The sequence below is a fragment of the Vanacampus margaritifer genome, chromosome 2 (assembly GCF_051991255.1).
Source record: "Vanacampus margaritifer isolate UIUO_Vmar chromosome 2, RoL_Vmar_1.0, whole genome shotgun sequence".
Lineage (NCBI taxonomy): Eukaryota > Metazoa > Chordata > Actinopteri > Syngnathiformes > Syngnathidae > Vanacampus > Vanacampus margaritifer.
The window spans coordinates 13,858,433-13,883,192 of record NC_135433.1 but is presented as its reverse complement, the minus strand read 5'-3'; the positions used below and the strand labels follow the sequence as shown (position 1 = coordinate 13,883,192).

At 42.4% G+C, this 24,760-nt stretch overlaps 3 protein-coding genes, 1 long non-coding RNA gene and 1 other non-coding gene across 11 annotated transcripts in view; 3 read left to right on the top strand and 2 right to left on the bottom strand.

Moving 5' to 3' along the window:
* Positions 1-1,728, top strand: part of kcnh6a (potassium voltage-gated channel, subfamily H (eag-related), member 6a) — a 30,228-nt gene extending 28,500 nt beyond the window's left edge. For all 3 annotated transcript variants that reach the window (XM_077559390.1, XM_077559388.1, XM_077559391.1), the window contains 2 exons: positions 1,123-1,315; positions 1,463-1,728. In XM_077559390.1, coding sequence (XP_077415516.1) covers positions 1,123-1,315; positions 1,463-1,693 — 424 coding nt within the window. In that variant the 3' untranslated portion in view covers positions 1,694-1,728. The remainder of the gene's footprint in view (positions 1-1,122; positions 1,316-1,462) is intronic.
* On the bottom strand, positions 1,030-12,286 carry LOC144044784 (uncharacterized). Of its 2 annotated transcripts, XR_013291355.1 has the most exons (4): positions 12,195-12,286; positions 11,419-11,694; positions 2,452-2,504; positions 1,030-1,748 (listed from the first exon to the last, which is right to left on the bottom strand). It is a non-coding gene; the product is annotated as an uncharacterized LOC144044784 (long non-coding RNA). The 2 variants fall into 2 exon arrangements; XR_013291354.1 differs by having other exon boundaries at positions 1,030-2,504.
* Positions 8,405-8,476, top strand: trnac-gca (transfer RNA cysteine (anticodon GCA)). The gene has a single exon. It is a non-coding gene; the product is annotated as a tRNA-Cys (tRNA).
* On the top strand, positions 9,924-13,093 carry LOC144044782 (transmembrane protein 265-like). 2 transcript variants are annotated; one of them, XM_077559396.1, is made up of 3 exons: positions 9,924-10,125; positions 11,392-11,639; positions 12,747-13,093. In XM_077559396.1, exons 2-3 carry the CDS (start codon positions 11,400-11,402, stop codon positions 12,897-12,899), a joined length of 393 nt encoding a protein of 130 aa, XP_077415522.1. In that variant the 5' UTR covers positions 9,924-10,125; positions 11,392-11,399; the 3' UTR covers positions 12,900-13,093. The 2 variants fall into 2 exon arrangements, with proteins under 2 accessions (XP_077415522.1, XP_077415523.1); XM_077559397.1 differs by lacking the exon at positions 9,924-10,125 and adding an exon at positions 10,708-11,034.
* Positions 12,937-24,740, bottom strand: prr14 (proline rich 14). 3 transcript variants are annotated; one of them, XM_077559392.1, is made up of 10 exons: positions 24,597-24,717; positions 22,344-22,527; positions 20,459-20,597; positions 20,320-20,385; positions 18,887-18,927; positions 17,042-18,817; positions 14,989-15,133; positions 14,819-14,928; positions 14,668-14,736; positions 12,937-13,669 (listed from the first exon to the last, which is right to left on the bottom strand). In XM_077559392.1, the coding sequence occupies exons 2-10, from the start codon at positions 22,499-22,501 to the stop codon at positions 13,366-13,368; spliced, it is 2,808 nt and encodes a 935-aa protein (XP_077415518.1). In that variant the 5' UTR covers positions 22,502-22,527; positions 24,597-24,717; the 3' UTR covers positions 12,937-13,365. The 3 variants fall into 3 exon arrangements, with proteins under 3 accessions (XP_077415518.1, XP_077415520.1, XP_077415519.1); XM_077559394.1 differs by having other exon boundaries at positions 22,450-22,527; positions 24,597-24,666; XM_077559393.1 differs by lacking the exon at positions 22,344-22,527 and having other exon boundaries at positions 24,597-24,740.
* Between the last annotated feature and the right edge of the window lie 20 nt (positions 24,741-24,760).

Here is a 24,760-nt window from a genome sequence, read left to right as displayed (position 1 = left end):
GTGGTAAACGCAATCTCTTTATTTTAAAATGCGTTGCAATTCTTCAACATATCGATTCCTTACTTATTTTTAATAAAATATATTTCGAAAATATTTGATAGAATTCATAGGTTCAAGGGTCAAACGGTCCCCATCAGCAAACAATTTGTGTGATATTGGAAGTGAATTTGGCAACTATGCTTATTTTCCAAATTTTGATTTTCCTTAAACGGGTGTGCCCCTTAGCCTCGATTAATCAGACTGTCGTGAAAAACATCATTCAAAAGTGGAAATGAAAAAGTTGAATGTATTTTTCAGTAAACAAAGTGACACATTTCATTTTAGCAATAGGCCTTCTTTTTTTTATTCACAACTTCAATAATTCAAAATACTTTTAATGAATATATGCTGCTTTCTCCACGATCTACCTCACCAGCCTGTACTGAAATCTTCTATTACACTGTTTCAAGCCTGCTGGCTATGAATTGGCGGCCAATGCTAGCTATTCCTTTGTACTGGAAGCAGGACATTTGCGCGGCATCTTAAGGTATTGCCCAAAAAGAGCACAAAAATGCGCAGATAGGTGTGATTTGGTGAGGGTGTTTTTTTTTCTTTTCTTGCAAGTAGCACTTATTAGTAGGTTCTGCAAAATAGTTAGCTAATGGCAAATCGGCCAGGGCTTGAGGTTTTAGATTTCTTTTGTTCAGGCAAACATTGACCTACAAGTACAAAATTTGAGTTTCTTAAGTTATGACCCATCGCATGGTCAATAATTATTATTTTTTTAAATTGTGTTGCGAGCCAAAATTTTAGCTTCTAGCATGTTTCAGCTAAGCTGCCACTCGAGTTTAGTACTGTAATGCCCTCGCATGTGGGCAAAAGTTTCATTAATACAAAAACGTTAAACTCACAAAAAGTTGCTGTTGCTAAGCCACAAATCACAGCCAGACGCTTACACACTGATAGACTAACCGATCAGATCAGAGATGTCAGTCACTTGGCCACGCCCTTTAAAAGCACACATACAAAATACACAAATACTACAGTACGTAGAATAATCATGCTTTCTTTAAAAACTGTTTATTCATGCACCGGTATCCCACCAAAAATGCACAAATTCAAATTCAATTTGCCACGTTGCAGGCTGGAGAGCCGAATGACGGCGGACATCACCGTCATCCTGCAGCTCCTTCAGCGGCAGATGGCGCCGGTGCCACCCGCCTACAGCGCCGTATCGCCCAGTCCCCTCCCCGCCGCTGCCCTGTATGGCACCGCGCCTCCGCCCACCCTCCGCGCCGTCCCTCCCATGATGGACAGCGCCGTCTCGCTGCTACAGGTACGCACACGCAGTGTTTGATTGCGTAAGTCCCAGCGTGTCTCTAAAGTTGAAATATTGTGGGGAAGAAAAAAGACAAACTGGCAAGAAATAAGATCAGAATTGTACAAGAAAAACATGAGTAACATGTCCCGCTCGCCATCCTAGAGTCCAGGGTCCGAGTGCAAGTCCAAGGACTCGCTGTCCAGCGGGATCCACGTGACGGCCACCTCGGACGACACCATGCCCTTGACGTCGCCCCAGCCCGAGGCCCCGGGGACGCTGGGCGCTCCGCAGCGCTTCCCGTCCCTCCCCGAGCACCTGGAAGTCTCATCGGAAGCGCCGAAGATCCAGAGGCACGTCTCGGACCCGGTCCTGCCGGGGAGCCCCGGAAGCTAGAAGGTGAATCATCGTTACCGAGTCTGGACTCTTGGACTCCTCGCTCCCCGGCTTCCTACCGACAAGTATCAGGGACACGCTGAACAGAAAATAATACCAACAGTAGCATCACACCAAAGAAGTTGTAATTACAAGTTTATCCTGACATTTTTGTGTGATAAAGTTATCATGTTAACAGAGGAGGAATATATACAATTTTACATCAGTTTGAAATTCTGTTTTTAAAAAAAAGTTGTAAGGTAAGAATAATTAAGTCAAAATTAAATTTAAAAAATTAGATGAGGAAATAAGGACATTTGTACGTGAAAAAAAATCACAATTTGGGGTTTAAAGTTGAAATTTTACAAAAGAGAAATTAGCTATTTTACATCAAACTGTTTTAAAATTGTGTTTAAAAAAAATTGTATGTGAAAAAATCAAAATTGTTGAAAAAAGCTGTATTATTTCATCATGTAGATTAAATAAGGAAAAATGGGCAATACATTATAACATGTAAAAGACTTTCATTATATTATGCCTAAAATTGCTGAAAATAGTCAAGAAAAAAACGTGACAAGAAAAAAAGGGAACTGTAGGTGAAAATTTGTCATTATGAGGGTTTAGCTCAAATATTGCGATATAAAGTTGTAATTTTTGTGGAAAAAAATTGCACTAATGTTTAAAGTTGGTTAAAATTGTATGTTGAAAAAGTTGTAAAATGGGAGGTATCAAGTCAAAATGAAGTTACCAGAAGAAAGTATAATGAGCGTCAATTATACCCCGATTTTTGCTAATCACAGGCCGTCCTGGTTCTCGTCCTCGTCCCCGTCCCCTGTGAATGGCAGGCGGCCAACGGATGTGAAAAAGTTTGCATTTGACATGAAAGAAAAACATCTCATCAAGAAAAACTAAATTGTCGTGATAGATAAGTCAAAATTCACAAGAAGTCATTACAAAAATAACACTGATGTATTTATTACAAGATAAAGTCAGTAAATTATACTTTTTACAAGAAATAAAAATCACATTGTGAAAAGTTTTTTAAAAATCTGGGGAAAATCTTAATAAAATACATAAATAAATTAAGTTAGAAATATAAAAAATTGATATTACTTATAAATGGTCGTTTATGCAGTGAAAAGTGTAGCATTAAAATAAATGTATGCTTTTATGAGAAAAAAATTCAACATGAGCTCAAGTTATCTTGCATGAAGTGAATCAAAGGACTCCTTGTTTGAAGAGTTAGGGTCAGCTTTTTAGTTTTTATTGATTTTTATGTAAAAAAAAATTACAACTTTTCTCTTTTAAAATTACAACTTTATTCTCGTTAGTTTTTGCATGTAATTTTGCATTCTTTTGTCTTTTCTTTGTTTCCCTCGCACGCATTGGTATGCTCCAAACTTTAAATGTCCCAACAGGATCTTTTCCACGTAACTTGACTGACTGCAGGGCTGTGTGCCCCTTTTTGACACTCCACAGCAACCCTTCCTATCGCTGTGCCGCACTTTGTTGCTCCCTCCCTCCACTCACATACACACCAAAAAGAGATTATTTTGGGAAATGTTGGCATTTAAAGAGAAAAGATGCAGTGTCTGTATGCCGCAGTGCTTTAAAAGGTAAGAAGAAAAAGACTAAATTCACTTCTGTTTTTTGCATTAACATTTTTTGCACATTTTTACAAAAGGAGTTCTATTTTGTCCCTCCTGACCGCCAGGTGGCGGTGCTGAAACAGCACGGAAATCCCCCACGCGTATGCGTCACTCGAGAAACAATTCATAAAAAGACATTTCCAGGGTTCTGGCTGACGTGATCCTCCTGTATAAAAGCGGATCGTAGCCGGAACCGAGTCTCTTTGACCTTCTCGCGCAGTCACTCACGGCGTTTACTACCGTTCTTCGTCGCCGTCGCTGGTGGCCTGTGATCTTGTTGATCGGGGCAGCGACGGCTCGTTGTATTTGGACTTTTGGTATTTATGTGTGAACGTTGGAGCTCCCCTTCCATCTTTACATGATCTTCACTCCTCATCGCCGAGTGCGGCTTCAAGTTTGTAAATACGCCTGGTGGATGTTAGCGACTGTTGACGTCTTGCCTACGGCTACTTTGACTTGTTTTGACTACAACTCGCTAGTGTTGGTACGGTTATTTCGTAGCCTTTCCTAGCTTGTATTGCCTCACAACTTATGCGACTCCATGAGGTCGCCAGCCGCCTTGATGTTGTTTCATGGCTTTGATATTGTCTGTCATGACTTCTGCTAGTTTATGACGACACAGACGTTCACTTACGTGTTGCTGTGAGCACTTGTGAGTTTGTTTGTTCCGTTGGCGCTCAGGGATTTAGCCCTCCTTTCGAGTGAGCATGGCCGTAGTATGTCTTTGTTTATCCAGGCGTGCCATCAGGTATGGTTGGCTCAATCTCAATCCTTGTGAGAGCCCTTCCGGAAGGAACTGCGTCACCTCCCTGTGGTGCCGGGTCAAGTTTTTGGTTAGGCAGCGACAGGAGCGCTGGAATGCACAGTGCATGCTAATGACGCAAGGTGTAAGTTTGCTAGCCTTGCCAAGCCCTATCCTCCATCAAACTCGGGAGGAGCCGCTTTCCCGGCCGCCCCTCTGTCACATACTGGGCAATCCTTGCGGCCTACGGGGGGATACGGCCTCGTCATCCCACACGAGGCCATGTCACGGACGCCCGTGGGCTCTGCCCCTCTGGCCGAGGGCGCCATGGTCAGCCCCGGGCTTCACACACCACACACCATCCCTCCCGGACCCCTAAATCTGGGAGGACCAGGGATTGAGCCAGGCCGGTAGTCGGTTACTTTTCCTGTCGCCAGCTCAACTACTGGGCTGCCCTCGCTTTGGACCCATGGGTGCTTTTAACCTTGTCTCTTGGGTACAGAATTCAGTTCCGACGCCGGCCCCTTCTCTCCATCCGGGTCAAAGAGACTGTCATCAGCGACCCGGAAAAGGCACTAGCTCTGGATCAAGAGCTAGCGACCCTCCTCGCTAAATCCGCTATTGAAGCAGTGGATCCCTTGGCTCATCCAGGGGGATTCTACTCCCCCTACTTCCTCATTCCAAAAAAAGACAGGCGGACTACGCCCTATCTTAGATCTAAAAGGTCTCAACCGTCACCTCAGGGTGTTGCCCTTGCATATGCTAACTACCTCGGCCGTGTTGAGGACGATTGTCCGAGGGGAATGGTTCACGTCAATCGATCTGAAGGACGCTTACTTCCACGTCCCTATTGCTCCTCAGCACAGGAAGTTTCCCGGCTTTGCCTACAGAGGTCGCCACTGGCAGTTCAGAATACTCCCATTTTGGCTGTCGCTCTCTACCAGAGTGTTCACACATGTAGTGAAGGCGGCACTTGCACCCCTGCAGTCAAGGGGCATTAAAAAAATACTCCCTTACTTAGATGACTGTCTGATATGGGCTCCATCCAAGGATCAGTCAATCCGAGACATGTCTACGTTTCTGCAGCATGTGTCACGACTTGGGCTCAAGGTCAACCTGGAGAAGTCCTCTCTTGTTCCCTCTCAGCAGACTCTGGTAATCGGAATGTCGTTGGACACCACCTCCATGACTGCTTGACCGTCGCCACGGCGGGTCGACAATGTGCTACGTCTCATCTCTCTCTTCCGTACCAATGGGATGCTGCCGTATGTCCTTTTTCTGCGTCTGCTGGGCAACTTAACGTCCCTGATGGCACTTGTGCCGTTGGGCCTGCTGTCGCTGCAACCATTGCAACGGTGGCTCAACCCGCTGCTGGACCGTCGGAAGCGTCTCCGAGTGTCCAGTCGGTTCATGGGTGCTCTCGCATCTTGGGCTCGCCGGTCTGTTCTAACAGCGGGAGTCCCGTTGGAGGTGGTACCCATACGTCACGAAGAGGTCACCATCGATAACAGCCTGAGTGAATGGGGTGCAGTTTGGCAACACAGGACGGCTCAAGGCCGGTGATCTGCAGGGGACAGATCGCTGCACATCAATGTGCTGGAGCTGCGGGCTGTGCATCTGGCCCTCATTCATTTTCTGCCCTTCGTGGGAGGGCGCCATGTCCTGGTACGATCAGACAACACCTCCACTGTGTATCACATCAATCGTCTTGCCAGCCTGCTGGCCATGTTTCTCCCAGGCATTGTCAACCAGTCGTCGGATTCCCTCTCCCGCCGTCGTCCTCCTCAGGGGGATTAGCGTCTCCACCCGGAGGTGATGAGAGCCATTTGGAGTCGCTTTGGAAAGGCGACATTGGATCTTTTTGCCTCCAAGGAGTCCATTCACTGTCCCCTCTGGTTTTCCCTGAGGGAACAGAGCAGCCCGCTAGGCCAGGATGCTGTGGCACATCCCTGGCCAAGGGGCCTGCTATATGCCTTCCCACCTCTCCCCCTCATTCATCTGACCCTTCAGATGAACCTTCTGGAGGGTCACACGTTGTTCCTGGTGGCCCCTCTTTGGCCATCCCAGACTTGGTTCCCCCTTCTTTGCAGTCTCTGCTCCTCCGAACCGTGGATCCTGCCCGGTCAGCTGGATCTACTGTCCCAACAGCGGGGTCAGATTTGGCACCCCGATCCCCGCCGGCTCCATCGATGTCTCTGGCCGCTGTGGGGCGAGACCCATTGCTGACTGAGTGCTCGTCTTCTGTTCAGCATACGATCCTTAATGCCAGGGCTCCGTCCACTCGTTCGCTGTATGCTTACAGGTGGAAGCTGTTTACGGAGTGGTGTGCAAATTGCAGGAGGGATCCCATGACGTGCCTTAATCCCACTGTTCTGGAGTTCCTCCAATCTTTTTACGATAAGGGGCGTTCCCCTTCTACGATCAAGTTCTACGTTGCGGCCATTTTGGCCTCCTATGTTGCAGTGGATGGCAAGTCTGTGGGTTGCCATAGCCTAGTGGCCTCCTTCCTCAGGAGTGCCCTTTCTATGAGTCCCGAACGACCGCCAGCATTGCTTGTCACTCAGAGCCCTCGTGTTGATTTGCGCAAGAAGGTTCTGAGAGACTCGGTTCCGGCTACGATCCCCTTTTATACATGTGGATCACGTCAGCCGGAACCGTGGAAATATGCTTTCATGAATTCTTTCTCGAATGACGCATGCGTGTCGGGAAATTCCGTGCTGTATCAGCACCGCCACCTGGCCGTCGTTCGGGACTCATAGAACTCATAGACATCATCATTACATACAAGAATACAAAATTCTATTTTAATGTCACCTCATCATTATTTCTATGGAGTTTTTTATTTCATTAAATTGAGATATTCCTGTAAGATTGTGACTTTTTCTTAAAAATTATAAGACATTATTTCTTAGAAACAAATTACTTTTTATTAATATTTCATTAATTGTTAATTATTAATTACTTTTTACTTGAATAAATATTATCTTTATTCAAATTTTCCTCCCAAAATATACAATTGGTTTCTCAAAAAAAAAAAAAATACAGACGTAGACGTTTTTCTCCATAAATGTAAGGTGAACTCAAAAATGACCTAATTCCAAAAATAATAATCTACAAAACAGACATTTTTCTCTGAAATTTCCAACTTTATGACATTTTCTTAAACATATTTATTGTATAAAAAGGACCTTTTATTGAAATAATAACATTATTTTGGAAAAATATGCAAACTTTAAAAAAATTTTTTTTATATATATATATATATTTATATATATATATATATATATATACATAACTTTTTTTTAATACATAATGCAACTTTTTTCATCAATTAAAAAAAGCATTAAAATTTACAGCTTACTTCTAAAGGGGAAAAAACACAGACATTCTAAAAAAAAAACTTTTCTTGAAATGTACAAACTTTTTCTAGAAAATATAATTGAACATTTTAAAACTTTTTTCCTCAAAAAATTTTAAATACCAAGTTTTCTCTTAAAAACATACTTTTCTTTAAAAAATAATATTTTCTTTAAAATAAAAAACTTTATTTCAACAACTACAAATATTTTTCTTAGAAAATATATAACTTGTTTGATAAATAATAGACTTTTCCTTAACAAGTTTTCTATTTTATAAAATGAATTAAAATAATCTATTTTTCCTCAGAAACAAATGTTTTCTGGAGAAAAAAAATTACAAAAACTTCTTGAAAATGTTTTTTTTCTTTTTTACATTTTCCAAAATACCATTTTGAGAGAAAATTTGCTATTTTTTTCTCAAAATGTAAAACTTTTCTACAAACTTTTATTCTCTAAAAATGCTACTTTTTTCTCTGAAACATAAAAACTTTTTTATTTAACAGCTTCTCCTCCGAAATATTATTTTTTTCTTCTTCGGTGCAGCCCTAATATTCCTTTTTGACAAATGTCATCTTTGTAGAAAAGTTGTGGTAAAGAGTGAGTGGTGATGTGAGAAAACTAAGGTGTTATGATTTTCATCTCATATTTTCATTGAGTTTCTAGAAAATGAATTATCCCCAATTTAATCTTTAAATTGGAGCAGAAACCAAATGTCATAGGATTACATATGTACTGTTCTCACAGAATGTCCACGTTGTTATTAAGAGTGAAGAGGATGAAAACCGCCCAAGATAGTGAATGTATGATGACTTTTTCAAATAAATGGATTCATAATCTTACATTCATCTTTCTTCAAGCTGTTTTTTTTAATGTTGAGCTTTCTTACTATTGAATAATTGTGACCAAACTAGAAACTTATCAAACTGTATGCAACTTTTATTATCATGTCAAGACTTGTTGTGTCAAGCTTTATACCTATGGTGGGCGTATCGCTCAGTGGTAGAGCATTTGACTGCAGATCAAGAGGTCCCTAGTTCAATTCTGGGTGCCCCCTTTAACAATCCTTCCCTATTAAATTCAATTTTTTGGTCATAACTCAACGCTGCCATCCAAGGCAGGGTTGGGCAACTTAAATTCTGGAGAGGGCCACAATATTTCAACAGTGCAACTGGGAGGGCCACATAGGACCACGTACTCCCTGAACAGACTAGATAGACAAAATTTGTGCTCTTAACATATTTCATTTTTGATAACACATTTTTCAATACATGTATAAAAGATCCACTATTCAACAGCAAAGAGCTTGAGGTAAACAACAAAATAACCACATACTGTGATTTTTTTTCATGCACAAAAAATGAGAATTTAACTCATTCACTGACATGAATTAATTTTTAAAAAAGATTATTAAAAATTTGGGGCAAGAGGCGATTAATTTTTTAAAATTGTAATTAATCTTCACTTCAAACGTCACTAGTTAACTCATGATCAATCACAAATTTCATATCGGTTCTAAATGTACAATCAAAAATTCTAGGTTTTCATACTCTTGTTAACAAAAGTGGGAAAAAAATGTTAAACTAATAGAAATAGTTCAAATGAATTTTTGACGTCAATGGCAGTGAATGAAAAAAAAAAAGAGAGAGAATTTGGGGCGTCAGGCGATTAAAATTAATGAAATAATTTGTGGAATGACAGATAAAAGTGTGTGCATGTGTGTGTGTGTGTGTGTGTTCTTGTTTTTCTTTCATAGTGGGGCCAACATTTCGGGATTTCACCGAATTGTGGGGCCCACCTGTCCATGTGGGGCCATTTTGCTGGGCCCCCCACGTTTAGACCTATTTTTGAGGGCCAAAACTTGGTTTTAGAGTTTAGGTTTGAATTGGGTTATGGTTGAGGTTAGGGTAAGGAATGGGGTAGATGCCACGGACTTCCGACTTCCGGATTTTACACATCAGTGCCATTTCCGGCTACTGCTGGCCGCGTTACAACACTTGCGCCCCCACCCCTGCGCCCCCGAACCGCGCGGGAGGGCGTCTCGGCTATCTGAAATGTTTCGGACACTGAGACGGACACTACAGACTCGCAGCCTCGGACCCGTCGACCGAGGGGCACAAAGGTGGAAACGCAAGTACTGGGACGCGGCCCACACGTCGCAAACCGGAAACGGAAACAAAGTTGATGGGTGAAAACTCGGAAGTCCCGCCTCCTCCGTGGCATATAGTCCATAGGGGTAGGCAATAATTTTTGATGGTTGGGGTTAGAGGAAGGGGCTAGGAAATGCATTATGTTAACGAGATGGCCCCACAAAGATAGTAAAACGTGTGTGTGTGTGTGTGTGTGTGTGTGTGTGTGTGTGTGTGTGTGTGTGTGTGTGTGTGTGTGTGTGTGTGCGTGTGTGTGTGTGTGTTGACTTGAAAACGAGGCCAACTGGAATGTGATTCACCCTGAGGTGTTATTTAAAGGCGCGACACACCTCCGGGGCCCAAGAGGAAGCCCATGGACAAAGTCGTTCATGTGAGTGTGCGTGGGTTTGTGTATGTGTCAGTGGGATGTAACAGTAAATGGGCGCGGCAGTTTCACACACACTTGAGCGACAACTCGTCAACATGAGCAACAGCGGAGGTCTTAAAGTGGAATTACACTGACAACAACTCATCAAAACCACGAGACGGAGGCGGACACGACCGCAACTGCTTTCAAGTAAGAAAGACAACTTTATTAGTCGCTTTGCCATTTTAGGAGAGAAAAAGAATGTGACGCACAAATGATTAACAGCCGTGTGCTATTACATGTTACTGAACTACATCGGCACCCGCAGCTTGATTCTATTGGCATTTTACAAACGTGAGACAACTCGTTGGTCAGGAATTTTGTTCAATCTGGGAATTTTTAAAGGCAGACATAAGCAGACGGACAGATTGACACAGACAGAGAAAGAGAGACTTTAATTTGGAAAACAGCGCCTGACATATGTACACAGACAAAGAGACAATCAAGAATTTTGAACTCTGTTGAATAAAAAAAGCTACAATTTAACGCAGTGGTGTCCAAACTCGGTCCTCGAGGGCCGGTAGTCCTGCAGGTTTTTGAGGTTTCCCTGCTCCAACGCACCTGTTCCAATCAACAAGGTCGTTATCATGCTTATGCAGAGCTTGCTGATGAGCTTCAGCTGTGTTGGAGAAGGGAGACATCCAAAACCTGCAGGACTACCGGCCCTCGAGGACCGAGTTTGGACACCACTGAACCAATTCCGTCTATGAGGGCAGCACCTGACGTCTAATAAACAGGCAGGAAGTTAAGCAAAGCAATTTGGACATATGAAACAACTGGGCTCAGTTATGTAAAGAAATCTTAAGATTTAGGATTGTCCCTGAAGGCAACATGAGTCAAAGGGAATTCAACCAGTTTGTCAGGCTTTTTGGTTTCATTTCTTTAAAGTGCGCGAACATGATGAACCGATTGCGCCACTCCGCTTTTGGATTGGCTGTTGAAAACATCAGCAAAACAGAAATTGCCGTGTGCCTCCGCGAGCGTGCTCAGACTCGTCGGTGGCATTCCTAAAGTGTGGCGCGAGGTGACCAACGAAACCAGTGACGGGATTTTCTGCAGGTGAGGCGTGTCGATGGTAAACAAAGACGAGTCACAAGTCCCGGAAACGTCACGCGTCTCTCAACACATCATCACAAAATCTGAGGGAGACCACAAGGGTCACAACACAAGCACAAGATTGAGGCCAAGTGGGAAGAGATTGTGCGCTTGTGATTTCAGAATGTCCATGAAAGCAACACTGAATACAGTAAAATGCAGGGAAACTGCCACAAATGTACTCACTGCTCCGCCTGTTTTACAACTCAATGCGCCAGCTATGTGAAGCTTCTTTAACGTGTCCTTTATCTGGCCACACAAAGCTTATCAGTCGGGAACAAAAGTTACAGCTGTAAAACTTGTGTTTGTCTTTTATCATAGTTGCCGACATGTCCGACTTCGACTCACCTCACACCTGCATCAAAGTGGGCGAGGACGAGGACATGCCGCTCAACACGGTGCCGGGCTCAGGAGAGACTCGAAAAGGTCTCATGTTGCCGACGAAGAAGAACGGCACCGGCGCGGTGGCGTGCTGCGGCGGTGACATGCATCACAGGAAGTTGGCCATCATTAGCATCATCTGCGGCATCTCCTGCGTCGGGATCAAAGCGCTCATCTACTCAGTCAAGGTTGACATTCTTCCTTCCTTCCTGGTCATCTTTCCCTCTCATCAACTGCCCGCACCTGCCACAATACTGTCATGTCACTACACTGTAAATCATTCCCCTTCTCAGCCACGTCAACATTGCCTGGAATCTCACCGCCTTCTAATCTAGTAACGAAACAACCATGTTCTCCCTTTTATGCATTTCGCTAACATTAAACTGACTAGTAAAAACATAAGTAAAAACGCTTGATTTCAAAACTCACCTCTTATTTAATCAGTTTGGACAACTTTACATTTACGAGCCCTTCAAGGAAGTCATCCACTTTTTACGCTACAAGAACATTATTTACACATATAATTACATAACACCTTGCCTTTGATAAGCGTGCACGACCCGCCTTTCCACAGATGACCACCGAGGGGCACAATGACTTTAAAAATCTGAGGTAATTATGTGATAAGGTTGTCAAAATAACTTGGAATATTATCAATTGCAATTCTTAGATTTAAACTGACAGCAGGTTCATTTGGCTCGCTAGCATGAGCGATATATTTCTGATCGAAAATGAGCACTTACGTTTGTCGTTTGCCATTTTCTACATATTTGCCATCTTGTCTTGCCTCTCTCGCGCCCTGGGCGCACGTGAAACGTCATGACTGGATTGTGATTGGTTAGCTAGGATCCAATCACGTACCCCCAAGTGCTGACATCATCTAAATGCAGCTATGATTGGTTTAGGCACGCAAATTTGTCGTGTGCACGAGCAGGGTCCGACGGTTTGGAAAATAAAATAAATACAAATAAAATAATACATAATCATGAAACCCCAAAAATGAAACGGTGGTACAGAAAAAAACTGCAAAAAGTGTAAAATATGGTTTAAATATAATAGTAAATATGTAAAATATTGTTTAAAGATGTATTGGCATTTTTTTTTATCAATTACCATTGCTTTAGCCATAATCTTCAAACCAAGTTCACCATCTAGAAAAGTCCAAAAATGTTATCAATAAATAATAGTGCTTCATGAAGCTTCCTTTTTCCATCTTTGATTAAAAACACATTTTAAGATACTTGTGGTCCAAGAAAAAAAGTGTGACAAATAGTAAATAATTTTCTTCCTGACAGGCCGAGAAGGAGACTGACCGAGAGGCATCTGCCAGGTTTTTGCGCCGTGCCAAAAGGCTGGCCATCATCTCCATCGCCACGTGGCTCACCATACTAGCCCTGATACCTTTGCTCATGGCGCTCTTCTCGTATGTGGTCACGCTGAAAGACTGAGGCAGCGGCGGCGGTGACAAACACGACGCTCATAGGACATGTTTATAAGCTGATATTTATTTATTTCCCATCAAGAAGACACTTGTAAAATCAAGTATACAACATTTATACATGACAAATCCTCAACACTTAACATTCAATATAGCAAAGCTTGTAGAAAAGTTAATAAATTAGCCACCACGGTAACAAAACAAGCGGCGTTATTGCCTTTTTGTTTTATTTGATGTTCATTGTGCTTTTTATACATTGTTGTAATAAATGCTTTATCAAAAAAAATGGACGCTTGGATACAAAACGAACACTAAGGATGGGTTTAAGGCCGCCTCGTTCAACTGGGCAACAAAAACAACAACGTACGCACAAAATAACAACAGCGATACGTGACTATGTTGCACCGTGATAAATAAGAGCTGCCATTAATGTCGTCTTCAGTGGTAACATCGCAACATGATCGCCAAGGCGGAAGTCAACACGCGGCATCCGCCTGGTCGGCGATGAGCCACAAGTCCAGCTGCTTCAGTCTGGCGCACAGAAGCGAGTCGATGTCGGGCGGCGGCATGAGGGACGGGCCGGCGTCATCTTTGGCGAAGCCGCCTCGTCTCGTGCGGGTCGACGCGGCCCCCGCCTTGCCGCCTGCCAGTACCTTCTTAGGCTTTCGCGCCTCGCCCACCTCGAGAAACTTCACAAAGCGCTTGAGGCGGCGCTGGCCAAAGTAGGACTCGGAGCCGTCACGGCGACTGAACGGCAACTCTAAGATGGTCTCCAGCCGGCTGAAGCACAAAAGACACCGTTGGCCGTTAAGAGTCATTGTTTATTCGTTTGTTGGTGCTCGTCATTGAACTCAAACTGGGTTTGGCTATAATACATCAGCAGCAAAGCAACAGGTGGCACAGGCTGGCATCAAATAAAAAATGAGATCATATTGGCATAAAAACAATCACGTGCATCAGTTTGAACATTCAATATCTTGTCTTTGTAATGGATTCAATTGAATGTAGGTTGAAGAGGATTTGCAAATTATTGTATTTTTCCTTTTTACATTGTACACAACTTGTCCCAACTTCATTAGAATTGGGGTTTGTACAAATCATTTTAGGTGGGTGTCAATTGCAGACTTTTTAAAATGTAGTCCTGTGCAACGAGTATGTAAAATTAGAATAGAAAAGAGTTATTAAATTCACCAATTAAAGTTTTTGATTAAATCTAAGAAAAAAACAAAAGTGTTCAATTAAAATGTTGTCAAATAAAAGTATGCAATTGGAAAATAAATTAATTGAACAAAGTAATAAAACAAAAAATAAATCGAACATGATCAATAGTGAACTAGTGAGAGCAACTAACTAAATCAATGTTTTTTTTATGTATACATTCACATTATCAATGTGTATTTATAGCTATAGCTCTCACTTTATACTACACCAATTAAATGCAAAATATTACTGGCGCTTTTGGTCTTCTTTAGACCACAAAATGGTTGAGAGTGAATTAACAGCCCCTCTGCTGGTAGCAGCTGAATAGTGCACTCAATTTTGACACCATTGCTTGATTAATATTTGATCTAAAAGTGCCTTTGTGAGCAAGCGGATTTAAAATCAATATATGACATGTGCTCACATACGGACATGTGAATTCATAAAAAAAACTAACATTTTGTGTCAAAAGTTGTAATTTTCATAGCCCTATAACCAATAGTGAGTGAATGAAATGCATTTGGAAAGTATACACAAGCTCGTATTTCAGATGAAGGGAAAAAAATGTTTGAGCTGACCTTTCAGGGGGTTTGCTAAAGTTCTTGTTGGTGTAAATTTCCTCCAGGCTGAATTGCTTCTTCTTCAGCCTGTCAGAATTAAAATAAATACATACAGTAGATTTTAACACCAATCACATCACCCCACAAGATGGCCGCCCGGCGTACCCACCTGACGGCTTTGGGGAGGCCCATTGGCGTCAGGTTGTTCTGAGATTTGGGCAGAGACCTCCGGATGCGAATGGACGACACCTTGCCGTGACGCTCGTGTTTCGGCGCCACCTGCGAGGGCGTTCATTAGCCATTTCGGGACGCCCTGAACAAGATGGCGGCGACGCCTACCTTAAGCTCTGAGTCCGACAGAGACTTTTCTTCTCTCAGTGTCGCGGTCGCTTCGTCAAACTCATGGCAGGAGGAGCCGGTGTCTTCGTCGTCGTCCTCCTGGTTGGCCGCTCTCCTGTCAGTCCCGCCCGCCAGCAGACTTGTGCTGTTGACAACGCTGCCATTTCAAAACATGTTCGTAGAAGAAAACAGCCTTTTCTTTTTTAATAAAGTAGAGTAAATGTAGAGAAAAGGGTTTTGAAAAAGAAGCGGGAAAATCTTATTATCAGAACTACTGTATTTTTTGAAGAGATTGTTCTTAATGAATTTTATTACTTGTTCCTTTCAAATTAAATGTATTATCAAATGTATTCATAATTTTATGTACTATTTTAATTATTTGTTTCTTAATTACTAAAATTGATATAATAGAAATTAGAGCTGTCAAACGATTACATTTTTAAATCAGATTAATCACATCTTAGAATTCTGATTAATCACCTAATAAAATGTAAAAAATTCCCGCCAAATTTGGAGAGCACCAGTTATGTGTTAACTCTTTTGCAAAGACTGCAAAGCCACACGCGGCGTCCTGTACAGATGATGTTTAATTCAAACAGACGCTTCCTTGCAGAGTTTTTTATTTTTATTTTTGCTTGCGTCACCACAGCATCCTCTTTCGGCGATATTCTTTCAGCTTTAATTTTCTTTCGGCTGAATGCCCAAAATGCATATTTTTGCCGAAAATTTCCGGTGGTCGAAAATTCGTTGCATCACTAACAATTATATTTAAAAAAAAAAAAGTATGTTGATGTGATAGAACTTTTTTTTTTGGGGGGGGGGGGGCATATTATTGGACTCAATAGTTCTTTTAAATGAATTAATTAGTTCACCACTAAATGGCGCTAAAGATTCCACATTGTGACTTTAAATAACTTCTAGTGAGAAAAATGCACAACAGAAATATAACAATATAATCTTGGAATTATAACATGTATTTTATTGATTTATAATAAAATAACTACTAAAATGTAAACTATTTAATGTGTTGATATATAATATAATCATTCTATTATTGAGTCCTTTTATTATTTTTGTAATATAACACATTTTCTTTCAATCAATGATTCTCACAAATTCACTTTTTAAAAGTTCAATTTAAAAAATAAAGTTAATAATCATTTAATTGAGTAAATACAGTATTTAAATTATTTAATAAGCAAAGTGCGCATCTCGGCAGCGCGGTGTATTATGGGTAAGCCGGCTGGTAGCCTGCTACCAACTTGTCATTGAAAACTAATGGAGTCTAATGGGGGAAGCGCTGATTTGGACCATTTCAACCGTTGGAAAGTTGACGTTTTTTATTGAATCTATTTTAAACATGAATAGCATGTCGTTACGGGCTACCCTCTGCCGGGACACGACAGTTAAGCCTATTTAAGTGCTTATTATTTGATTGAATGTGTGCACTTTACCGGGAGTTGGACTGAGGACACAACACCGGGATGCGATCAGGAGACGGGTATAGGAGCTTTTCTTCACTGAAGGGGTCAATTGGGGATAGAAGCAGGTTCTTAAATGTCACTCCATTAGTTTGGTTACACGTACATCCATGAGCAAGCTTCGTGATGCTTCCGTCTACCATCGCTTTCAGGATATTGACAAAATAAATGTGTTCCGTTTTAGCCTCTTATACGTCCGTTTGGATCTTTCTTTCCTGTCTGGAAATTGGCAAGAGTGAACGCAGGTTCACAGGCGTACACTTGTGTCTTCTCCAGCTTTGCAATGGTGTTTTTTGCAGATAAACTCCATTAGGACGGTTAAAAATGGCACCAAGTGCATCTGTCGTTTTGACACTTAAGGCTGAAAGTCGTTTAAACAATGCTTGCAAGCTTCTTTAAGGTGTGCAGTTACGCAAACACTTTCAGCACTCCATTCGCCGCCATTCAAAAGACGGCTTTGTTTGGTAGCAAGTTTTTTTTTTTTTTTTTTTACTTGATTTTCACACATGCGCACTTCGCTTATTATTCTTTTAAACAGTAGAAAAGTGTCAAAAGAAGGAGAATGAGTTTACCTGAAGCAGTCATCTCGCACACCAAATGAGGAATCTGTTTTTGGCGACGGAGAAGATGAAGAGACAGCGTAGCTCAACGCAGTGTTGCTAGCTGCCGCCGCTCTGCCCTCGCCTCTCCCTGACAGGAAGGCCAGCGGGCTGGACAGGAAGCAGGAAGCCAGCGCCGACAGCGAGGGGCTGGGCGAGAGCGCGGGCGGCAGGTTCTGCCTGTCGCACGGGAAAGAGCGCCTGGACGGGTACACTTCCTTGCGCAGGCACAGCGGGGCGATCTCTCGCTCCACCTCCACGCTGCTCACCGTGTGACGGCGGGCGCGCCGCAAATCCCCCGGGACGTGCACCGGGACAGCGGCGAGCAGCAAAGGGAGCGAGGCAAAGAGCGAGGGGATCTCCGGGCACGAGTAGCTGCGTAACAGGCGACGCGGCGAGACACTTTTGCCAGTAGATGTTGGGAGGTCCTCCGCGGTGGCCGAGGTTGACCCCCTGTGCGCGTGCGTCCGAGTGAGCCGAGACTTCCTGGATCTGGGATCCCCTCGGGGCTGCTTCCTGTTAACCCGTCCGCTGTGCAACCTAGAGGCATCCTGATCGCCGTTCAGGTTTGGCTTGCTACATTCTGACTGGTTGCCTTCAAAAGGAGTCATTTCAAAGTAAAGTGATTTGGCAGACATTTGAGCTTGTCCCACTTGAGTTTCAGTCTTTTTGGTTTGTGCTTGAAGCCCACCTCGGGGATCCTTTTTGGGTCTCTTAATGGGCCTGCCGCGTCCCACTTTGGGGGCGTCCTCGCTTTGCATTGCCACCCCCGCGTGCGCCAGCGGATGGAAGGAAGATGGCGGCTGCGTAGGGAGCAGCGACTTGCGTTTGCGCACAGTGACGGTGGTGTTTCCGAGCGGCACAACCGTTTGTGCGGAGCCCACTGCGAGGCCGCCACTTGTCTTCCTGCTACCGCCATTTTGCTCGTCCGCTTCCACTTTACGCTTGACGTTGCGGCAATTGACGGCAGGTTTGAGTGATTCTTGTCCATCTGAAATGGTGGACGGCACTTTCTGTTTGAGTGGCAGGGGTTCAGCTACGTGATTTTTAGTTTCCGACTTCAGTCTTTCCATCACCACCCGTACTTGGGTGCTGAGCATTTTTTGGGATCGCACGATATCCGAGTTTGTCTCATGACGAGCGGAGTCCACGTGGTTAGTTCCAAAAGGGCTGATATTGCGAGCGACGAAGGGAAGATGCTCTAGCCTAACTTCGCAGGAATACAAGGATGGACTTTTTTCCACGTTGGGCTTCGTGGGGCGTGTTTTTAGCTGCTTTGACACTTTTGCCTCCTCGATAACATCAGCTGCATTTCCTTTGGCTTCCTGCACAAGTGGGACCTCCTGGCTTGACGGCAAAGGCACTTGTATTTCATCAGGCGACGTGTTAAATAATTTCCGAGAATGGTGAAAATCACTTCCAGGTTGGCGCACCAATGTGAACAAGCTTTCCTTTTCTTCTTGCTTGCCATTTTCCCGTGGCTCCCAGGTGGCTTCCAAAGGCTCGTCAACCTCGTCCGGTTGAACTTCAGGAGTCGGAAGGTTTTTCTCCTTGAAGAGCTTGGAGGGACTCATGACTATTTCCGTGAAGCTGGCCATCTTGGACTTGAAGGAATGGAACAGGGGCCCCATCAGCCATCCGGGGGGGGCCGAGGCGCTCACATTTACGGCCCCGCTCGGTGCCTCGTACTCCGGCACCCGATCAGACCTCTCCAGCAGATGATCGTCTTGCTTTGCGAAGTCCTTTTCCCTGGAATAAAAGAACTGAGATGTGAGACTTGAGAAGAAGGCAAGATGGCCGCCATCTGATTACACTTACATATTTTGGAACTGTGCTGCAGTGCCAGAATCACTGCCATCCTACAAAACAAACAATGTTAGTTCAAGAAGCAGCAGGAAGAACACTACACATATGGATTCATTCTTTCACATTACTGGGATTTAGAAGAGCCTCAGTAATGTTTGGATGTTCATATATTATTGTATGCCAACTGTAAACCACTCTTTTAAGATGAGTTTACATTGTGTTACAACAGTGGCAAATTAGATATTGACATGAATAGACAGACATCGTCAAAATGCTGAGTGTAAATGTTTTTGTTTTGTTTTTATCCCTGTTGATTTTTTCTTTTTTCCCCCCAAACTTTTGTTCCCTGTTGAGGATGAAAATGCGTGTAATAACTTGAAAAGTGTTTTAAAAATAAAATATTGTACATTTCGGACTAAATCATATTTTGAGAAAGATTCTTGTAATTAGACATTCATAAATATTTAGCAGGGGTGTTAGAAAAAATTATTTAATCTAAAAATTTAGATTCGGCAATATATCGCAATATTACAGCGCGCAATTCTCGAATCGATTCGATATGCGGGCAAATCGATTTTTTTATGGGAATATTCAACAAAACGTCTTTCTTAGGGTTAGGATTCACACATTAAGCATGTAAGAATGTTATATTAATGGAACATTAAGTCTTAATATTTTATTTCAGTGCTGTTCAAACATGAAACAGACTGCAACTTGTTTGTTAAATGCAGTAAAAACCTGAATTTTCTGATTAATACATTTTCATACAAATCTTACAGTGTACATGTACAAGTTTACTGATTACTATTTTCTAAATTTGAGTTAAAAAAAAAAAAATCGCAATAATCAATTTATAGATTCGTATCAGGATTAATCGGTATCGAATCGAATCGGGACCTATGAATCGTGATAAGAATCGAAAGGTACTAGGCAATTCACATCCCTAATATTTAGTATTTGATTTTACCATCTAAAATGATAAATCTTCAGTGAAATATAGAGTATTTTTGGTAATTAAAATGAGCTTGATAACTAAATCAAGATTTTTTAAAGCACATTAAAAAAAATTACATTAGCCAGTGACAAATTATAAATATCTTTCTTCCATTAACTATTTGGCATTGTCAAATATTTAGTTCCAAAAATATATTCCAATATCAACAATAAAATAAAAATATATGAATACTGACATGTGTTTCTTCTTTTTTAGGACTTTATAAAAATCTGAGATAGACCCTGACAGGACCGTCGTCATTGTGTTAGTGGGTCAAGCACAAAAGCGAAGAATGGTTGGTCCTGACGGGATGCAGCTGACCGTTAAGGAAGATTGCGCGTCACCCAATTAACCTCCACTCCCCGCTTCACTCAAGGATGAAATAGCGACAGCTGCAATTTGTTTAGAAAATAATAATACACAACACAAGGCATCAACTGCTCAAACGGACCTGCTTGTGCTCATCATCTTCATATATGCTTTCAACTCTCGGCTGCTTGCACTGAGACACTTGCACCTAAAAACACACACCCGGATATTAATAAATGACGTCATCACATAACGCACACATATTGTGTTTAATCAGGCACCATATTATTGCTGTGTCTCTTGAATGAGGGCAGATTGTACGTGGACGGCGTCTGCACCATCTTCTCCACTTGAGCGCTCTGAAGTATGACTGCTTGTACGCGCCCGCTCCTCCTGTGGCCTGACGTGCCATCCCTCGCTCTGCCCACAGAAGGACTCTTAGTTAAAAAGCGGACACACGACCACTTGAAACCGTGACGTGTTGTCATTTATAGTCAGTCAGATGTGCAGTCAGTGCAGGTGGAAACAAAATAAAAAGTTCAAGGCAAACGGAAAAAAAAATTCAAATTAAAACATGTGATGAGGAAAAAGGCTGGATTTACACTGCAACTATCAATTTAGTGACTAAATTTTATGTTCTACACAACATGAATTTTCGACATTAACTCTTTCACTGCCATTGACGTTTAAAGACGTCAAGTAAAAACCTACGGAGCACTGCCAATGACGTCTAAAGATGTCATCCAATGATTTTTTTTTTTTTTGAAACGGGTAGAGGGAAACCTTCCGCATGTCTGGTGAAAGTTTCCAGCCGGTCTGTTGTGCCTAAGGACTATTTTTGGCCCCTAGAGGGCAGCGATGACTCTCTTTTGACAAGATCGGGTGGGCGTCAGTAGAGGCGGAGCTAGAGCGTCGAGCAGGAGATCAGAATGGAAAACAAAGGAAAAATGACGACCGCTTGCGAGGAGTTCACGCCCGAGCCGTTTTATTTCAAAGACAAAAGCATCGACCAAAGCTAAAAGAGCACATTGATGACAACGATGATCATCATCGATGATGATGATGATGACTCCGTGGATGGAAAGCATTGACGCGGCAGTAGAAGACGTGGGGGGGAAGCTAGATGGCTGAGGAGGAAGTGGTGCCCGTTTGGAAAGCAGCTCTCTACACTTACAAGACGAAAGGGATCGACCAACGCTAAAAGAGCACATTGATGACGACGATGATCATCATCGATGATGATGAAGGTGAATCCGAGCTTTGCGAAATTGGAACCGCTGACGCGGCGGCTATGACGGCGTCATAAATGCGGAGCACAATCGAGCACGCACAAGCGGACGTTCGATCGGACGACGAAGAGTGCCCCGAGTCCAATGCAAATTCATCGGAGGAGTGTGTACAGTCTGCTACTTGCTATTTATCCCCCGGAAAGTGTAACGTTTGCACGCGAAACGGACAAAGTGAAAGTAAACTTGTGCGAGTCCAGCGGCGTCTCCTTGCACACAGGAGAGCGTTATAAAAAGAAAAACTGTATTTGAAACATCCACATAATTGTAAGGAGTACCACAGTTGCACACATTTGTAAATAGTTTGCGAAATTGTTTTGTCAAATTGTTACACTGTTGAATGGAAATAAACGTATTTTGCAATCAAAAAACACTTTTTCATTGTTGGTGAAAGCGTTTTACAGAAGTAAAGCACTATTTAGGTGTTTGTGGCATCATTCATGGACAAAAAGAAGTCTACAATTCACTAGAGTGCATGAAATAACATCGTTTCACAAAAAGCCCTTTTTCTCCGTTTTTTGTTTCAAAACAGAGAATTTCGGTGAAAGTAACCATTTTCTATTGTTGATTATTGAAGAACGGAATAAGGTAGAAACAAACTCTTTTTTACTGATGAAAGATGAGAGTCCAATCTTTCATTTGGTAGTATGTGTGTTTCCATAGTCCAAACAACATTTTCTGTGGACCTTGAAAGATCAGTCAAAATGCTTAAATCGGCTGGCACTGGCGACATCCCGTTTTTGAAAACGTCTGGCAGTCAAAGAGTTAAAATGGTTCACTATGTGCCAAAACAGCTCATATCTTGACAGATTTGTAAGATATGGCCCATATACACCGCTGGGGGGAAAAAAGGAGTGGAAGCCGTGAGGGGCAGCTATACCTGGAAGTGATGGAGGGAAGGGGGAGGAGAGGAGGAGGTGGTGGTGGTGGTGGAGGCTCATTGTGGGGGGATGCACTACAGAAGGGGTGGGGGGGCATTGCATCACCATCCATCGGGAAAACGAGGTGGGGGAGCGAGTCGGAGGGGAAAGTCAACATGGCCCGGCTCTCTCTTTCTTGCTCCTCTGCAAACAACCACAACAAAACGTCACCATCACTGTTGGCCCAAAGCACAAGAGAAGAACTACAACAAAGAACTACAAACTATATGACATATATGACAGATGATTTTAAATAAAGAATTATTGAGTGTGAAGAAATGACATTTAGTGCCTTTAACTGTTAAAATGAAGTCAATAATGATTATGTGGAAAAGCATAGCATTGTTGTTAAAGCGGCTGCCTATTTTTATTTTATTTTTTTACAATATTCACTTTCCTGCAACAGATCAGGACCAGTAAAGGTGCCATTGTGTTTCTTGAAAACTTGGACACAAGCAGAGTTGAACAATTTCAACATAACAGTAGGAAAAAGTGTTGAATCAGCAGCTGCAAAGAAGATGATTGGTGGAATATAGCTGCCAAAATTAACTCTTTGACTGCCAGACGTTTTCAGAAAAGGGATGCCGTGGGTGCCAGCCGATTTAAGCATTTTTGACTGATCTTTCAAGGTCCACAGAAAATTATGTGTTTGGACTATGGAAACACACATACTACCAAATGAAAGATTGGACTCTCATCTTTCATCAGGAAAAAAAAAGTTTGTTTCTACCTTATTCTGTTTTTCAGTAATCAACAATAGAAAATGGTTAGTTTCACCTCTGTTTTGAAAAAAAAAAAACGTCTTTTAACATCTTTGGCACTCCTCCATAGGATTTTACTAAACGTTATTTAACGTTTTTGGCAGTCAAAGAGTTAAGACAGCGGAACATTTGGGTAAGGAGAACAAATTGAGTGGCTGTTGAAAATAGTTCGACAGATTAAAATCACAAGCTGGTGGCGGAGTAAACCCTTCTAAGGACAGACTGGGAAACTAACTTCAATATAGCCTCTGGATAAAGCCTACAAATGTACCAAATTTTCCTAATAAAATGGAATAAGTTTCTAAAATGTTTGGTTGGGTTATCATTGAGCACGCCACACGTGTGCCATTAATACAAGTAACAGAAAAGTAAATTCATTAGCCGTCTCATTAGTTATCCCGTTGCTATTTCTGAATTTCCACCAAATCTACTTTTGAATCAACTTACCTGTTGAAACGGAAATTACAGTCAGCATTCCATTTCCCTTAGAAGAAGTTTGCCTCACAAAACATGTTTATTTTTTCAAATGACATTTCATATGTTCAAACTATAGCTCTAGAAAAGAAGACTAAAAATCATTATTTATGTCATCTAGCCGATTCTCTCAATCGCTCTGCCATGTCAAATGAAATGAGCATTTAACATGGCAGTGTATTTGTTTACTAGAGGAAAATTGTTGCGACTCGGACTATGATGAGTATCTCGCTAAATATAGGACTCACTTGCCAGCAAAATTGTGCTTAGTTTCTCACTGGTGTTACTGGTAAATATATTGGTTTAAAAAAAAAAATAATAATAATTTTAATTCAAGTGCTGGTTCTTCTGTCATTAATTTTGTGTGTAGGTTGAAGCGACAAGTCGTTCGATATTGGACCATGTTGTTTAAAAAAAAAAAATCCTAGTTATTTCAGCGTGACGTGACGTCACACACTTCAAGGCGACTCACTGGACTAACCAAAATGAAATGGGTAAAAACATGGGAGTTTAGTCACACTTACGACAATTGAGCCAGTCTTTACACGTTATTGTCAAAATAGTTAAACTGTGAGACATGCAGCATTCTGTCGATGTAGTGTTTTGAAAAAGGAAGATACGGCGCGCCGCTCACAGAAGAGAGTGCCGTCTATTTGCTGGAATGTACCCGTGTCAAATGGTAACTTTACGCTAGCGAGTCTGACGTATTTCGCGGGTCTTCGTCCAACGGCCAGCATGGACGGGCGTGTTCGGAAACGCATCCTCCAGACACACAATTCAACCCGAACCGAGTGGTGTTGTTTTAATTAAATCTCCTTCCTCGCTGGGTTTACATTGCCAGTCTTTACGCCAGAGTTTAGCCGTATCCGGGAGCGGCCGGGCTGTATCTGTTTACTCCCTTACAAGGAAGCGTAACCCTTTCTTCAGTTTACGTGGTATGAGAAGTTGGTGTACATTTACAAAGAACTGAAGTCTTACCAGAAATGTCGAGCTGGCCCACGGCGGACAACGCTTACGTCCTCATCGTAAACAAGACACGCCGGACGGCAGACAGCGGCCAACAGCGACAGCAGATGGGTGCGTTTTTCCAATCGAAACAGACACTCGGCATGGCCAATCACAGTCAAGCTTGTAGGTTCGCC